Genomic DNA, 18,271 nt, shown 5'->3' on the forward strand with positions numbered 1-18,271 from the left:
TCCAACCACGTTTTCCGTGACTAATATCTAACTAAACCTCCTCTGGTTCAGCTTAAGCCTCTCCTCTCCTCACTAGTTGCCTGGGGGAAGAGATCGACCCCATCTGGCACAACCTCCTTTCAGTTGCCTGTAGAGTGGTAAGGTCATCCCGAGCCTTCTTTTCACCAGGCTAAACACCCAGTTCCCTCAGCTGCTCCTCATCAGACTTGTGCTCCAAACCCTTCACCAGTTTCGTTGTCCTTCTCTGGGCTCGCCTCGTGAAGGAGATGCCGTGGGCACCGCCTCGAAGCTGGTCAGATCAGCGTTATCATCCCTGACCGGGACAAAGGAACTCACGGCAGCGGGCCGGGCACGGACAAACCCCGCGGCCGCCAGCTCTGCCCCTGGGCCCGAACCCTCTCTTCGGGCGGTGCCCCTTCCCCCCGCACGCCGCCCGCCCGGTGCCCCCGCCGCTGCCGGGTGACCCCGCTGGGCCCGGCCCCTCCTGCCGGGGGCGGGCGGGGCGGCGCCGCCGCTGCGCGCTGTGTGCTGGAATGCGGGGGCGCCTCCGCCCGCCGCCGCCGCCAGCAGCGCCTCCCGCCCGCCGCGCCCCGCCCCGCAGCAGCCGCGCGGCCGGGCGGCCCCGCGCCGCCGGTGGGTGAGTGAGTGCGGCGGGGCCCGGCGGCCCGGGGAGGGGGGGCCGGGAGCCGGGCGAGAGGCGCTGTCCAGGGCTGATCTGCGGCCGGCGGGCGGGCGGGGGCGGCCGGGCGGGCGGGCCGCGGGGCGATCAGCACCACGGCTAAGGAGCCGCGCCGGCCGCGGGGGCGCTCGCCGGGCCGCGCCGCCGCCGGAAGGCGAAGCCGTCGCCGGCCGGGCCGGGCCGGGCCGGGCCGGGCGCAGTCGCGGGCCCGGGGCCCGGGAGCAGGCCCGGGGCGCCGCTCGCTCCCCCTCCCGCGGACGGGCATCGGGTGGGCGCGGCCGCCGTGACCTTGCCGGTACCGAGGCGCTCCCTCCGCCCCGCGCCCCCGCACCGGCGCCGCTGCCCTGCCCTGCCCGCCGCGGGGGGAGGAGGAAGCCGGGCGTCCCCACCGGCCGGCGGCGGCGGGCGGGCCGGGGGCGGCGCGGGGAGGGCGCTTTGTGTGGGCAGGCAGAAAATGGCCGCATGCCTGTCAGGCAGGGAGGGAGGGAAGGAGGGAGGGTGGCGGGGGCACGGCCCGGCCCGGCTCCCCCGGCGGATGTGCGCCGGGCCGCGGGGAGGTCGCCGCGGGGCCGGGCCGCCCCCCTTTGTTGGCGGCCGTGGGCCCGGCGGGGCCCTCGGGGCGGGCGCGGCCGGACGGGCACGGCGGAGCCCGGCCGCAGCCCTCGCAGGCTGGCCCTGCGCCCCTCCGCTGTCCGGCGGGGCGGGAGCCGCAGGGCCCGGCCCGGGATCACTCACCTGTCCTGAGCCCCGCCTGGCCCTGGGACCCCGCTGTCAGCGCCTCCCACCCGTCCTCCACACGGTGGGATCCTGTGCCATGCCTAGGTACCCCACCGCCCCTTCGGGCGAGGAATGAGACTTCCCCAGCTCCGGGTTCTGCTTCCTGCTGCCCCAGCAGCTCAGCGAAGAGCTTTAGTTTTTTGATGTTCCCTGGAGGGCTGCTTTGACGGTACTCAGCAGAGGAGACTTTTCCACACTCAGGTGCTTACAGGTGTTCCTTCTCTCTTCCGACAGAATTACTGCCATGGCAACTCAAGTGCTGGGACAGTCTGGTGGGAACAGCCTCTTTCCTGGCAGTTCTAATATTGGCATGGCATTGTCCAGTGACATGTATGACTTACAGGACCTTTCTAAAGCTGAGCTGGCAGCTCCTCAGCTTATTATGTTGGCAAATGTGGCCTTGACAGGAGAAGTTAATGGCAATTGCTGTGATTACCTGGTTGGAGAAGAAAGACAAATGGCAGAACTGACAACGGTGGGAGACAGCAACTTCTCAGATAGTGATGGAGAGGGTATGGAAGATACCCAGGCTGCAGAGAGTGACCGTGAGGCACCTGAAAATGTGGAGTTAAGCTCCCTTGAGGTTCCTAGTGTGGAAAGTCAAGGTCCAGCTGCTTGTTCCCCTCCTAAGGCTCCCAGTGCGGACAAAGATGCCTCATTGGAAGCACCGGGTACTCCAGAAAGCACAGAGGACAAGTGTAAGAACTTGAAGAGCAAACCATTTCGTTGTAAGCCTTGCCAGTATGAGGCAGAGTCGGAAGAGGAGTTTGTGCATCATATCAGGGTTCATAGTGCTAAGAAATTCTTTGTAGAAGAAAATGCAGAAAAGCAAGCACAGGTGAAGGAGTCTGATTCCTGCACTGCAGAAGAGGTGGATTTCTCTAAGGGCCCAATCCGTTGTGATCGCTGTGGCTATAACACTAACAGATATGATCACTATCTTGCTCACTTGAAGCATCACAACAAAGCAGGGGAAAATGAGAGAGTCTACAAGTGTACCATATGCACATACACTACTGTCAGTGAATATCACTGGAAAAAACACCTAAGAAATCATTTTCCCAGGAAAGTGTATACCTGTTCAGAGTGCTCCTATTTTTCAGACAGGAAGAACAATTATATTCAACATATTCGAACTCACACAGGTAAGGTTTTAATCTTTTTTTGACTAAGTGCAATGAGACTACTGAATCGATGATAAATGAAGCAAGCAGAGTCTTTTTGCAAAGTTTGTTCTATCTGATAAAGCTGTGTGCTCTCTTCTCTGGTGCTACAAGGTTATAGCTTAGTGGAATTTGCTTTGAGCTCCAGTCTGTAGTCCTAGAGGACTGAGGAAATGTCAGGTGCCCAAGAGATGAAGGGCATTCTCTTTAGTAATTTTAAGCCAATTTTTTGAAGAGGAAATGATAAAAAATGACAAAATGACAAAGATTGTCAGAGTCCACAACACCGAAACCTGATGTAGTCTAAAACCAAAACAAACAGGTTGACAAAAGGTGCCTGAATCCCATAGGTAGTTTTGAAAATGTCACCTTTAGACTGAGCTGAAACTTGACTAAGGTGTACTTACAGAGAAGAAAGAGCTGATATATACATGAGAGGAGTCCTCCAGCATCCACAAAGTAAAAATAAGAGTTGAACAGTGAATTAATTATTTTTAATGCTCAGAGGCTTCATTTTTTCTAGGGCCTGCATCACTGCAGCAGCCAGAAGTAGCCACATACTTCTGTTGCCCTATAGGAAGCCTTCCAGGGGGTCTGGCCTGATTTCCTGACTTCTTCTAACCTTGGTTTGTAATTGGATGAGACAGTGTGAGGCCCCTTTTTTCCCTGGTGCATAGCAAGTGGATTCAGAGGACTGCAGTGTTGCTGCCATCCTGTGATCTGGGACCACAGGTGACTTAGGAAATACCTTGCTTTTCATCAGAGAGCCTCGCCACCCTCTCACACGGGGGGTTCTGACGAACCAGAACTCCATTAGAGGAGGGGTTATCGGAGCCATCTCGCCCCTCCGGGCCATGAGGTACAGTTACTTGGCCTCCTGATCCCTTTTTGTGGAAGTGAGAGGGCAGTTCAGAGCTTCCTTGCTGCTTCTTAGAAGCTTTTATTTCCACTGTGTCAGGGCTTTTCTGTGGAGAGGGCTCACTTGCTAGCCATCTTCTAGCGTGCTCACCTAACTTGGTTCCCCTTTATTGTAGACTGTGCTGGCTGAGCAAAACACTGGGGAATTTCTCCTTCAAAGTCATGTTTTGTCACAGCAGTGGCATGAATGGTTTGGAGGTTTCAGTTCAGTTGTCTGCAGCTGTCTGGAAGGGGTGGGCACCCCAGAGGCCTCAGGGCTGGGCTTGAGCCTAAGTGTGCAGGAGTTTGTGTTTGTCAGATTGCTTTAGTGTCTGCTTTGTTGGGGCTGGTAGGGTCTGCTGGGAATTTTAGTACTTTATTCTTTCCTAAGAATAGCTGCGTGCTGTTGTTCAGTGGATACCATCAATTTCAAACTCAGTCCTGTCTAAATATTTTTTTCTAAACAAGTAAACAAAGTTTATTTTGAGAGGTATTAGGAAAGTGGTGTTGTTTATGGCATGTTTATTTTTTTGTGCGTGTTTTGTAGGAGATAACAGGAGAGAGACCAGGTAAAAATGGGAAAATAGTAGTAGAAAATCTAAATTAATCTTGTAGGGAGCTCATGTAGGTGACATTAAGTCCCCCTTTCTGATTTCTGAAAGTGCTGTTCCTCTGTTGAGTTTTACAGGATCTACCATGAAAGCATGTTTGCTGAGGAAATGCTCTGTTATCACTGCATTTGACCAATTTACTGATGAACCGTGTTAAAATTTAAAAAAATCAAGTGTATCCAGATCCCCTTTTTTCTCCTTTGTTGTGCAGCTGTGCTGTCAGGGTTTCTGCTTCGTTTCATTACTGTAGTTGAGCTGGAATGAATGCTTATGATTTCAGCATGTTTTAGTCTACCCTTGTAGGTGTTTCTTTGCTACTTCATAACTACATAGTTAAGTTCTTTCAGGCAGTTCTTGCTTGATCAAAAACTTCCAAATATGTTAGTAGAATGATGTAGGAATATGCCTTGTTTCCAGTAGCATTTGTTTTGTGGAGGAGGGTGTTAAAGTATTAGAAGAATGAATAAGCTCCTGGCAGGTATATTTTATACACCAGGCTAAAAGTCTCTGCCAATACTAATGTGTAATAAATTGCCTTAAAGAAGACAAACAAAACCAGAATGCACTAAAAGTCCCACCAAACAACCCTCACCAAAAACCCTGAAAATACACCCACAGATATTTTATAATCAAAAGTATTTGCAGTCTGTTTACATACCAGTATTGAATTTAGTAAAAACTGGCTGAATGATGCTAAAATAGCTTTGGATTGTAGTTCTCATTTAAAGCGAAAAAAAATATTTGTTGGGAAAAATAAATGGGATACATCCATATTTTTCTTCCTATTTTATGGGTTCAGAATATTAAAGAAGAAAGTTGGAATTGTTTGTTTCTTTGGTTTCCTGATTGCTAATAGGTTAAATAATTTTGGATAGATACTATTCTTTCTCTCCTGTTTTTTGTTATTCATCAGACTTTTTTTTTGTGGGAGAAAATGCTTCTTTGCAGTTGATTTGATTCTGTTGTGTTAGAGCCATACAGTTTTCTGAAACACGGACTGTACAGAGTGGAGTTTCACAGGATAAATGTGCTGCTGCTGCTGCTGCTGGAGAAAGGCAGTCTCAGTTTTCTACTTGTATCCTTGGACTAGTTGATTCAGCTCACTAAAATGGAGTAAAGGAGTAAAAATACTAGTTTCCTCTTTCCCAGCTTGGTTTTCTGCTGGTTAGTGAACTTAGTTGCCTTACTAATGACACATGCAAATATCAGAGCATGTGGCCAGGAGCAGAAGGGGGCTGCATGCATGATTGGGAAAAATACCAATCCTTGGCATGTTTGGGGACCACAGGAAGGCAGGCACAGGCTATCTGCCTGCTTGTTGTTGCTTGCGTTCATGTTGAGAAACAGATGTTCCAGAACCTGCCCTGTGCTGAAGATACATTGCAGCTTGTGGCAGAGCTTGTGGGACAGGCTGCTTTCAAATGCTGGGGACCTTGGGCAGATGGGTGTTTCAAGGACCCTACAGATGGTCATAGGCCTGTCACCTGGGGAGGCTTCATCCGAGAGAGCCTATCTGCTGCCCGGGAGTGGCTGGCTGGAGGTGTTCAGAGCAATCTGTTCCTCTGCTGCTTGGGCAGAAAGGACTCTGTGTCAGGGACAGATCTTCCTGGGCTCATTCATGTTCATTAGACCTTTTAGACCAAGTTTTGACTTGATTTACGTGCTGATTCTGGAGCTGTACTACGTGCAAGACAGTGAAGCATTATTCTCTTTCTTTTTTCTCTATTTTGCTTGTTAGAAGAAATTTCTAGAAAACTTCATTGAAAAGAATCTGAAGAGTTGGATAGCTAACACATCTGCTTCAGTCAGTGACAATGTTCTGCGTGTGTTTTTGGACTGGTTTTGGTTTGGTTTGTGGTTGTTTGGTGTGGTTTGTTTGTTTGTTTATTTTAGATTTTGGTTGTGAGAGGGGAACTTTCTTGCTTGCCACTGTGTTGGAAGTTTGATGGAAGCAGATTTGTTTCAAGCAGATGGGACTTCTAATGGCATTATAAGAAAAGGCTTTATCAAGAGGTTGTTGAGGAATACCTTTGGTGCAGGTAGCTCAGTGTGCATTCTGCAGATCCAGATCAGGTTTTGCTCAGGGTGAGGGCACAGAGAGGCCATGAATTGCCAACCCTGTACCGGTGGTGCCAGCCAGGTGGATGGACACTGAGAGACACAGCAGGAGCCATGAACTGCCAATCTTTTGGATAATAAAGCAGATGAAGACTGGGGAGGCCAGCAAGGTAGATGTACATGGGGAAGCTTAACAATGGGAACAGAAGACTGGGGAGAAAGAGTGAGACTTGTGTGCAGGTAGACTGTGAGGGTATGAAAGTGCAAGGGCTCCACTCTTGGATCCTTTTTGGAAGCAATGGCTCCAGGTGTTTCTGTGTTACTGTGCCATGAGTAAATGGCTTTATGGAATGAGACATCTGAGACTCTGCTATGGGGAACCTGGGATCGAGCCAGTAAGGAAACCTGGTCTGACTGTGTGTGAGTGGGTGTGCAGGAAGTCACAGGGGGTGCCTGTTGGGTCACTGGAGCCACCCACTGTGAAAGGGCTTCAGTCCCAGCAGTGTGGGCTTAGGAGTGTGACTCTTGAGAGTCCCCTCTCAATGGTCAGATGGGGAAATTTATTTAACAAGATGGTCTTAAACTTGTATGCCGATGCCAGTCTGCCTGTTCATTTGCACAGCGTTAAGTGCCTGCTTGAGCTTTGGCTAGATTGGGGCTTATTATGTGTCTTCTGGAGAGGTCTTCTTGATGGCTTGTTTACATATAATGAACCAGCTTGGAAAATTACAATACAAATCCTTTGGATAATAGTATTTTACAGAACAGCCTGTACAATGCATTTAATTCTCAAGTGGCAATAACACATTTTGAATTAGCTGTGGTCATTATACTTAAATCTAATATATTTTGTGGCTATGCCCTATGTAAAAAAAGCCATGAAAGAAAACCTATTTCACATTCCTAATGTTGTAGGTAACTTTACAGATAGGAAATTTCAGGTAATGGGAAGAAGATATGACTGAATATTCCAGGACCTTTGGCCACATATTTTTTAATTGTATGGAGTAATTTAAACCAAAACCATTTCTTTGTACCAAAAGTACCCCTCCCTTGAACATGACTTAATCTTATTGTGTGTATTGCACCAATCTCCTACCTTGTTTTAATTGGAAAGGGAGGAGAATTGTGGTTGTTAGGGTGAATTTACCTTTAAACTGCTGATCTAATCAAGAACGATAGTCTAAATGTTTGATGGAAGGAAGAAATGTGGAATTAATCTGCATTACAAAAGCTGCTTCTACTGCTGTTTTGGCACAGGCCTCACATCACACACTGGCAGATGCAGATCTTTGCTGCTGCAGATAGAGCTGTGCCTCTGAAAGTGAACACATACCCTGTGTGCAGGGTTTCTGTGGATGTCCAGGTCTCTGTGATTTGGAGAGCACCTTGGATGTATGCCTCATATGTAGCAAATTTATCAAAATGCTGTAGTGTAATTCTGACAGTGATTTTAATAAATATTAGGACTGAGTAACTTATTTTTCCCTTTTCAGCTTCATTCCTCTCTTCTCTTGTGGATGTCTACCCAAGACTAAAAGGTGTTTGTAGGGAAGACAGTGTGCTAGGAGTCTGGGGCAAACACCCCAGGTGCTTATCCGGACCTGCCTAGCACGTTCATTATAAAACTGCCTGCCTTTCTTTGGAGCTTGTCTTTACTTGAAAAAGATTTTCAAGTATCATTGTACTGATACAATTTTTAGCTACAATTACAAGCTGACTGTCCTCAGTGGAGATATAATTTATGACAGGTTAGTTTCCATTAGTTCTCCAGAACCAATAACTCTTCAGGCATGGGGTTTTGAGTCTTTGAAATGAATGTTTATGCTACATATAAGCTTTTGCTAGCAGCATAACTTCACTGATCATGCTTTTCCATGCTGCAAGCTATTTTCACTCTGCCAGTAAAACTCTGGAAGCAAAGACCTGCTCTATCTGCACTTGTGTTCTGGTAAATGGAAGTCCATGTAGAATGGATGGTTGTATCCCATCTTAATCCAAATTAAATATGGAGGTTTCAGGTAAGATGTTAAGCAAAGCAAGAACATACCTCGTTTCTTACAGGATATTTTGTGCATCTTCTAAGTGTTGGGAGAAAATGCTGTAGGGAAGTCAGGTCTGGTAGCTTAAGTTGTCTGTCCTCATAATCCTTTGGCTGAGGTTACAGTTGACCCCAGGTGGACATTAGGATGTGCTTCTGTCATATCCTGCCCTTTTACTACCCTCATTCATAAGGCATGACATGTTGCAGTGGTCTGGCTCAGGCATATGCCCCGTGTCTTTGCTGAGAGATAACATGCCCTCAAATACAGTGTGAGGATCTGTGACAGCCTCCCCTGTGTGGCTTGGTAACCAAGTTTGGGAATCTGCTGTGTTTCAGTAACTACTTTTCTGTTTGCTTTTGCAGGGGAGCGACCCTACCAATGTGCGATGTGTCCTTATTCCAGCTCTCAGAAGACCCATTTAACCAGACACATGCGCACCCACTCAGGTTGGTACGGAGTGGCAGCAGTGTGACTGAGGGAAGGGGGGGGGGTCACAGTATCACAGCGTGGCTGCAGTTGGAGGGGACCTCTGGAGATCATCTGGGCCAGATCCTGCCTCCAGAAGGGCCACCTAAAGCAGTCTGCCCATTCTGTGTGAGATTCCATGTTAGCCAGTAAGGCCTGAGCTTTAGCTCCTTTTTTAATGGGGAAAGTTGTCTTGCTGAGGAATGCTAAGTGTCATGAAAAAATTGATAATGGGAATATATCTTAATTTTTTTACTTTTCAAGATCTATTCTGATATTCACAGGGCTGCTCTAGTACTCCTACTAATCTAGAAATAAATACAACATTGTGATGATACAGGAACAAATTCTTGTACACTGTCTGCTGTCGTAGCTGATTTCAAATCAGTGAAGCTGGGAACATTTTGAATAGCTGAGAATCTCCTCTGTGATGCCTGGGATTGCATCTCATCCAAGGGTTCTGAGGGAGCCCTTAGCTTTTGTCCAGTATGACACAGTGATGTAAATTAGTATCTGCTTATGGCAAGGAGACACAGGAGAAAAAGGAAACTCAGAGGATGCTCTCAAGTGACTCAGTCTTTGGGCACTAAAAGCCAAATTAGCAATTTTCACTAGCCTTTATTTTTCTTTATTTTCCATTATTGGTTGTGAGCTGTGGTGTTACAAACATTTGCTCTTGTGCTCTTGCAAATCTCTTTTTGAATGAATTAACAGCATTTTTGGGAGTTGTAACACCATAGACACAAGCATAGTTGTCCTTTATGACTCTCATAAGGGAATTCAGATAGACCTGAGCCTGTGCTTTTGATTTGTTTTTTTGTAAAATCTGAATTGACCAGCCCTAGGTGAATTCCTAATGCTGGCCAACAGGAGTTGAAGTCTCCTGAACAGTAATTTTCTCGATTTCAATTGATGAGGTTTTTAATTGAAGCCAGGAGATAGGCAATTTTAATTGTAGTGGAGGGGCGCTTGGGTCCATTAAAAATAGCCACCTTTAAAATGGCATGTCAGTATTTTGGTGTGAGAATTTTGTGAATGGAGTATAATACTTGGTTGAATCATCTCTGGTTTGCAAATGAACCACCACATTTACAAATGGTTTGGTCAATACTGAACCTGGAAACCACTTCACGAATATATTGCTCTGCCCTTGTTCTGTGCAAGGAAGTCTCAACTCCGAAGGAGGTAAGGAGTGGAATCTGCCTGTGACCCCTGCCTCAAAGGTCTCTGAGGGAAGGCATGACTTTTGCTATCAGGAGTCTTGTATTAATAGCTCTTCTAAATTCTATTGTATGTTTTGTTGCATTGCGCAGGCAGCTGCACCCTTTTCTATGGCAATTTCTGGACTCCTGCAGTTGACAGGCTGGCTGTTTAAGGCCCATGGGTGCTGTAGCTTTCTTCCTATGTCAGACAGCAAATGGCAGTGGTTTAGAGCCTAACTCGCAGCTGTTTTTTAGCCATCTTGGTACATATCCTTTTCACTTGAACAATAAAACCCCAGGATTTAGTAGAGACCATGGACACAAACTTCACATGCAGTCTTTGAGTTACCAGGTTGCAGCTGCCTCTGAGCACTCTTTGCACTTAGAACAGCTTGTTCATGTGTATATAAGAGAGGCACTTGTCCTCCCACAGTGCAGTACAGAACTATTTGAAGTGTAGATGATGAAGGCTCTATACTTGGAGGAAGGATGAGCAATAAACACATCAAACTTAAACTTGCAGAAAATGTCACCAGGAATTGGGAGGAAAAAAGAAGGAAGTAAAATGGAGAGGGAGGGAATCAAGGTAGCTCTTCTTTAAATAATAAATAGAGTATTTATTGCATGGCTGCAGACAGACATGAGATGACCTAGACTCTTAAACAATTGTTCCCCTGCTTCCTGCCAAGGAAGCAGCACAGCCTTTTCTAGAATTTGTGAGGGTATTGCAGATCTTGTGGTTAACACACGAACAGGCACCACATCTTCCGTGCAGGCTGGCTGGTCTCCTGAGTCATGCCACAGAGCATGCTTGAGTATGGGCAGTGGCTTGCAGGGGTGGGAGAAGCATTATTGTATCATGAGCAGAAGGACTGGAGGGGATTTTCAAGATACTGAAGAAGTAGCATGCATTAATTCTGCAGTTCAGTTTTGAGATGCTGGTTCAGAGCTCAGGAGCATCCCAAATTCCTCAGCTAAATTGGCACATGCACAGATACTCCAAAGTATTTCTGGACTTGAGTTGTTGCACTAGAAGTGTTTTTCCTATTTGCTTTGATGTGTAAGGGAAAGCTACTTCTGCTGCAGTGGCATGCACTAAGCAGAACATTTCAGGAACACTTCTAAAGAAATCACTACACTAGTATAAATGCAGATTTTAATAGTAACACGATGGCTGTGGACTGCATTTGGTTGGCTTGCCAAGAGTAGCCTGTAGCCAGAGCACTGTGTTTGAGACACCAAAACAGTGAGCATAACTTTTTCAGAGGTAAAGATCATCTGGGCACCCCTTTCATGTTCTTAGGCTTTTTCTAGCTTCTTTTTCCTTATTTCCCTTTCAATGCAAACATGAAGTATGCTAAATCTGTATAAAGTTGGACTTTTTTGAAACGTTTGTGTGAAACTGCTATTCATCAAATGTTACATTTCCATTTTTCTACAATGCATTCAATGGACCAGTTGGGTATGGATTCCATTTGCTAATATTACTGTAGAGAGATCTCTGCCGGTATGTATGCCTAGCCAGAACCTGTGATGTTGTTACTGCTTGTTTGGTTTTGGATCCCCTTCCTCCCAGCCCTCACTCCTTCTCTCTTTTTTTTTGTATTTTGTTCTTAGTGTCTTGTGAATGTGTTTGTGACTTGTGGATTTCTTATGTTGACTTTGCTTAATTTTAAAGGCGCATGGATAATTTTTTTTATTCTTTTCAAGTTTCATATTTCTATATCTGTATTAGTGGGAAGTGACTGCCCCACAACCACCATGCTTAATAATCACCGTCGTTCCCTTCCATCCTTCCTTTCTTAGGTGAGAAGCCATTCAAATGTGACCAGTGCAGCTACGTGGCCTCAAACCAGCACGAAGTGACTCGTCATGCGAGACAAGTGCACAACGGGCCGAAGCCTCTGATCTGCCCGCACTGTAACTACAAAACCGCTGACCGCAGTAACTTCAAAAAGCACGTTGAGCTCCACATCAACCCGCGCCAGTTTCTCTGCCCTGTTTGTGATTATGCAGCGTCTAAAAAATGTAACCTGCAGTATCACATCAAGTCCAGGCATCCTGATTGTTCTGACATCACCATGGATGTCTCGAAGGTGAAGCTACGGACTAAAAAGAGCGAAGCTGACTTTTCTGAGAGCGGCAATGACAAAGTGGAGAAGGAACCAACAAAAGGGGACTCAGCTGCAAAGAAAACAGAGAAAATTGTGAAGGTGGAGAAAAAAGATAATTCGGCAAAGGAAAAGAAGTCAGTAAGCAATGTTTCTGCAGGCCAGGTGACAACCAGAAGTCGGAAATCAGCTTCAGAAAACAAGGAGGTGGATATTAAAACTGAGAAAAGTACTGAGAAAACATGTAAAACAAAGAAGGTCAAAAGAAAGGCAGAGACTGAAGCAACTTCCTCAAAGCAAGAGCCTGCAAATGATACCTCAGTAGTAACAAAAAAGAAAAAGAAAGTGGAAGCTAAACCCAGAGACTTCCAGGAAGCTCAAAAAAGTGATGTTGCACCAGAGGAAGAGCCTAAAAAGCAAAATTGTTGCGTCAAGAAAAACAGAAAAAAGAAAGCTCTGAAAATTAAGCACAGTAAAAAAAGCAGTAAACTTGATCAGGAAAAGACTGAGGAAGAGGAGATGCCAGATGAGTATCCTGTCACAGAAAAAGATGGAGGTGTGAAGCTGGACACTGAGGGCAGTGACGAGAAGGAGCGAGATTCCACTGACACAGTGGCATTAAACAGCAATGGTGATCATACTCTCAGGGAGGAGAGCACTGATCCCAAAGGAAACTGCATCCAAGGCCCAGGGCAGCTTTGTCTGCCAGCTCAGGATGCAAACACAGAATGTGAGGTAAAGGACCAAGAAATGCCTGCAGCAGTAGGAGAGAGTGAAGACACTGGTGGTGCAAAAGAAGAGGAGAGATGGGTGGACAAAGGGGAAGACACTTGCTCTGAGGAATCTTCCCATACAGCATCTTCTGGAAAAAGCTTGGATGTACTCATGGATGTGGCACCAGATCTGGCACCTGAGAAGGAGCCAGAGAAAACTGTGGCAGAAACTGAGACTAACTCAAGCCTGATGGACCTGACCAAGACATGCCTGCCAGCAACAGAGTCAACAGGAGATGCTGTGCCAGCACCTGTGCCTGCAGAAGGGTGTACACAAAGCCCGAAAGTGGCTCTGTCCTTACCTCGGGATAACACAGCTGTGAATGAATCTCAGGAAATGGATGAGGACGAGGGCATCCACAGCCATGAAGGCAGTGACATCAGTGACGACATATCAGAAGGAAGCGATGACTCGGGGTTGAATGGTGCTCGCTCTGTACAAGAGGAAACAAGTCCAAAGATGTCACAAGGAGCTCCAGACACCACGGTGGCCAGGGAGAACTATGTGTGCATTTTTTGTGACCGCTCATTTAAAAAGGAGGGTGAATACAGCAAGCACCTCAACAGGCACTTAGTTAATGTGTATTATCTTGAGAAGGCAGCAAAAGGGCAGGAGTAGAAATAGTTGTGGTTTGGGGAATCTTCTTTTGTAAGATCTTACACAGCTTATGTAAAAATACTGTAGATTTTTTTAAAGCACGGTTTGCTTTAGTGTCTGCATTGGTTTCTTTTTTGGTTTAGTTTTTTTTTTTTTTTAAGTTGAAAATATTTTTGACAACTTTATGTGTCATGGTGAACTTAATAACTATTGGATCTCTTAATTAGGGTGTATGAGGTTATGTCCTATAAAGTCACTGTAAGCTTCTAGTCTATTAGCTTATGCAGCTCTTTTATAAACTGAGTTTTAGGAACAAGACTGGAGTTAACAATATACAAGTTGGATGTTTATAGAGCCACTGGCATAAGTTGCTTTTTGTTCTAGCAGCCAACTCTCTTTCTCTCCCTTTTTCCCTTTCCCTTTTTTTTATTTTACTTCTTTTAAATGTATCTTGATGTTCAAAGTGTTAAACTACTTGATGGTTTTTCTACCAGGAAGATAGCTTCTATTACATAAAGAGCACTTTGCAAAAGAAATCAAAGTTGGCTAGTGATGAACATAACTGTTTAAGCTAATTACAATTATGAACATACATTTCAGATCCCCTAAGTGGAATGATGAGCCAAAATTTGAGAGCAGTCCTTCCAACTTTTGATTGGAGAACCTCTGTCTTGATTAATATCTTAATCACTGATTTGTAATTGGCTTTGTTGTGGGGGAGCAAGTTTGTTATTTTTTATTTCTGCTTTTTGTTTTTTGATTGTGCTTTAAGGGCTTAAAATGTTGCACTTGTTTTTGATTTTTACCTATGCAGTTTAATCTTCTAGGAATAGTGCTTGTGCAGTATATGTACACTTTATATATGCATGTTTGGTTTTGTATGTGTAAGTTTTTTTTATTTGGAAACATTCAGACTTGTTGCTTACCATGGGATAGTTTTCTGTGATACTCTTTACTGCAGATTTTTCTTGTTTTCCTGGGGTGTGATTAACTGTGCATGAAGTTGCTGAAATTATGAACTGCTTGGCTGTGTATTTTTGACTGTATTTAGAATTGTAGAGTCCTTGAGCAAAACTATACCAATGCAGTTCCAAAACACTTTTACAGGATTTATTCTGTCATGGAAATGCCCCTTCTAATACTTCAAATACACATGCAGAATAATAAATTCTGATATATAATTTGGGATCACCAGACAGGAAAAGAATCACTCTCAGTGGAAACAGTCTGCAGACTCTGCAAGTCTGGAAATTTTTTTCTTCCACTTCCATTTTCATTTTTGTGGTGGACAGCAGTCAAATTTAATGAGCTTTAAAAAAATAAAATAGTAGTACTGATATAATTTTAACATCTCATACACAAAAGACCCCAACGAGCAAATAAAGATGAATCAACTGGTAAGCAATAAACCTGGAATTAAAAATCCTGTAGGAATTTCTGCTCCATATTAATTCAAGTTGCATTTAATAAAACAATCCTGCTTCCATGCAGAGTGAAACATGCAAGTTATCAGATTGTCATCTCAGGTCGACATGTTGTACCAGGAGTTTTTAATTCCAAACAGATTTCATTTCTAGCACAGACAAATGCAAGAGAGATTGCATACCCAACTGCTTGTAGCCAACCAGTGGCAAAATGTAAACAAAATCCAAACCAGCAGGGAAGAAGCAAAACCCTCCAGGTCCCATCTGTGCACTATTCTGACTGTCATTAGCTGCCTTTCCGGTGGGAGCAGCTGGGGACAGCTCCAAAGAAGCAAATTTGGAGGCAGGTGTTACTTGGGGAGTGGAGTTGAACAGCTCAGACAGCATTTGTCAGAGCACTTTATTGCAAGTAACTCTGTGTAAGCTCTGGAATAAACCCCATTCTTCACTGTGTTGTCTCCACAGCATCTTCCCCTCCAAACAAACCCACTGCCGTGAATTAATTGAGAGCAACAATGCTACATTGCTTCTGCTTTTGGGAGAGATTGGTAATAGGAGGCCAAAGATTTGAGAGGGAAGGCATCCCTCATGGCAGAAATAAGTTGTATAATGTATAGTGAGATTTTGTTTGCATAGATAGTGTTCAATCCTTACCTTGGCTGTGACAATCATTGTCAACTCAAGATCAAGTTGCAACTATATTTATGTTAAACATTAAGAAAACAAACCTAGTTGAATTGTTTTCCTAAACTACCAGTTGTAATAGTTTTAGATGTATTTTTTTTTCATAATAGTGTTTCATTATATATAAATGTTGCCACCATTTGTGAGTGATATGAGCAGATGCTGGGAATTCTAGTACTGTGTAGAGGTTTAAAGCTCCCTTCCTATCCTTGCAAAGAGCCTTTGCCATTTTGTGAGGGACTTCAAGGACTTTAGCTATGTTCAAGTTAACTCATGGACTGGCCTGATAATTTTTTCCTGTTGTTTTTTTAATGAAAACGATGCTGTTAACTGACTTTAATGTCCTCTCTATGAGACAAAAGCAAAGATGGTTCTCTGAAATACTGCACATTTGTGCTGCACATTTCTGTGAAGTGGTCAAGGTTTCAATGCTTGATCTGACAAGAACTCTTCAAAGACAACAGTCGGCTCTTCTTTGGCAGAGTTTCCTACCACAAGACGAGAAACTGAAAATAAATTATTAACATTAAGAAGAAGAAAAGCTGATTTTTTCTATCTGAGACCCATCAACAACATCCTGAACTAGCTAATCTTGGTGCAGAACTGTGTTGGAATTCTTTGCAAGGTTTGGGATTATGTTACAGTAAAAAGGCAAGGATATAATGCATTATGTTTATCCCAGATGTTAGGCACTGCTAATATGAGTATTTGAGGGGGAGAGTGGGTCACGTAGCCCACCATGTATGGTGGTCTTACATTGCTGTGTCTCCCTATAAAAAAATACCCTTTTTTTTTTCCTTTTGGTCTTTTTCAATATTGTTAAATTATTTTGTGTTGGTTTTGCCAATGCTAGCATGTTTGTGTTTTTTGGCAATAATATCTGTATTTGTGTTCAACCTCCAATACATGGTTGGAAGGATTAGCATGCCGATAATACCCCTACACTGCCAGCCCTTGGTCGAGTCATGTGTTTTGGGCTTTTTCTGTATGAATATATACAGTCAAACCAACTGCCCTGAAAAATGGTCAAGAAATGGCTGGCTAGGCACCTAAAATTCATGGTTTGCAATTGTTGTTTCTGGATTTTGATGATCTAGGCTGGAACTTCAGTCATTTAAAGAAGAATGTTTAACAGCTGACAGGCCAGTTAAGATACAGTAATGTCATTGATTTCAACTGATTTAATGTAGCTGAAAGGTATTAAATTCAAGAGTTTTCTTGAATGTCAGTTGTGTAGATATGTGACATGCATATGATATTAACAGAATCCAAATAGCTAAAGAAATTGTTTTATGTGTACATATATTTTTCCTCCCTCTAAAATTACACTAGCTAACAAACTTTTGTAAGCTGGCATGGAAACATGTTTATGATGTTTAGTTGCACCATGTTTGATGCTTTTACAGTGCAATACTTGTATTCTCTGAATTAAACCAAAGGTAATTTTTTTCATGCTCTGTACTGTAGTGCATGACAGTCTTTTCTGCGTTTGTAATAGATGTAAAACGAGCCAGATCATACTTCCTGTTTTTACCTAAATCATGTATAAGAAGTCTTTTGTTCAAAATGTAGTATAAAGTTAAACTAAATTGCATTATATTAACCTTTACAAGTGTATTTTCCTAAGCATAGTTATGATTAAATAAACTTTATTAAGGAACCTTCATCTTCCAACTTCCACTTATTAATGGCTGTGGAAGCCATTTTTCATTAGAGGCAGGAGCAGTGCCAGTGTCATTGACAGAGCTCCTGAAGACCTCAAGGCAGGCAGGTGAGCCTGGGGGAGTCAGTACAGAGATGCCAGACTTGACTGCAGATAGGGATAGTGGCTTCAGAAATATGTTCTTTTTCCTTTTCAAGGTATTGGTTTTATTTCCCTGCCCACTTTAGTAAGGACAGGGCACAAGGTGGGGGCTGCATGCACATGGATGAGGTTCAAATGCAATGCTGAACCTCTTTGTGATTTGGAAGGATGGGCCCAATGGGCATGAAGGGCAATATTCTTTGCCACCAGAGAAGAAGTGCTTGATGGAAGCTGCGGAATTTAAATTTGAGTTTCAGAGGTAATGCAGGTGGAAATGTGGGTTTGTGAGCTGTGCAGTTGTTACTCAATCAGCAAAGAGCAGGGTGCAGTGCTGCCACAGGACATAGCCTTGGGGGCTGCAGTGTGGCAGGAGCTGGCAGTGCCCAGACAAGGGGCGGGCTTGGCTTGCTCCTCCTGTAGGCTGCATGTGAGCAGTTTATGGTACAGACAGGAACAGGGTGCCTCAGGACTGGTGCCTGAGCCTGCCCACAGACTGCAAGATGTAAGAGTGTGGCACAGAGGTGGCAGGGGCTGGGTACCTGAGTGCCTCTTCACATGTGCTGAGTTAATGATTTCAAACTGGATCAATAGAGGAGGCCCTGCCCTTTGGACCACCAGCTAGTGCTGCCCCCCACCCCCAGGAAGGTGTTTCTGGGACAAACTGCCTTATCTAGAGAATCCAAATGGGTTGGCAACCTGAGAAATCATTTTCCCTTAAACCTGCAGTCAGGTCATCCTTATCTTAGACTGGTTCCTTGCACCCTGGCAGAGAACCTGCTATTTTTTTCCCAGTAGAAAATCAGGATAAAACCGGCTAGCCTGTAAGCATGCTAAAAGAACATGCTTTGTGCTAAGTTGTTTTTTTAACAGAGCCAGGTAGCCAAGAACAAGTGCATGGCTCTGCAGTACCTTGCAGGCCAGCGGGAGATCCTGACCACACAGTGAGCTGCCCAAAAGGTGAGTTGGCTTGTGTGAGGGAT

At 44.8% G+C, this 18,271-nt stretch overlaps 1 protein-coding gene across 2 annotated transcripts; it reads left to right on the plus strand.

Moving 5' to 3' along the window:
- The first annotated feature begins 553 nt into the window (after positions 1–553).
- Positions 554–17,147, plus strand: REST (RE1 silencing transcription factor). 2 transcript variants are annotated; one of them, XM_021532600.2, is made up of 4 exons: positions 554–637; positions 1,691–2,601; positions 8,593–8,676; positions 11,704–17,147. In XM_021532600.2, the coding sequence occupies exons 2-4, from the start codon at positions 1,701–1,703 to the stop codon at positions 13,398–13,400; spliced, it is 2,682 nt and encodes an 893-aa protein (XP_021388275.1). In that variant the 5' UTR covers positions 554–637; positions 1,691–1,700; the 3' UTR covers positions 13,401–17,147. The 2 variants fall into 2 exon arrangements, with proteins under 2 accessions (XP_021388275.1, XP_021388276.1); XM_021532601.2 differs by having other exon boundaries at positions 565–633.
- Positions 17,148–18,271: the final 1,124 nt, after the last annotated feature.

Source organism: Lonchura striata, chromosome 4 (genome assembly GCF_046129695.1).
Source record: "Lonchura striata isolate bLonStr1 chromosome 4, bLonStr1.mat, whole genome shotgun sequence".
Classification (NCBI taxonomy): domain Eukaryota; kingdom Metazoa; phylum Chordata; class Aves; order Passeriformes; family Estrildidae; genus Lonchura; species Lonchura striata.

What these genes read in the sequence shown, in the direction of transcription:
- REST (XM_021532600.2), top strand. Translation starts at nt 1,701, where the DNA reads ATGGCAACTCAAGTGCTGGGACAGTCTGGTGGGAACAGCCTCTTTCCT. An exon ending in ACATATTCGAACTCACACAG is followed by an intron (nt 2,602 to 8,592) that starts GTAAGGTTTTAA and finishes TTGCTTTTGCAG; the next exon opens with GGGAGCGACCCTACCAATGT. An exon ending in ACACATGCGCACCCACTCAG is followed by an intron (nt 8,677 to 11,703) that starts GTTGGTACGGAG and finishes TTCCTTTCTTAG; the next exon opens with GTGAGAAGCCATTCAAATGT.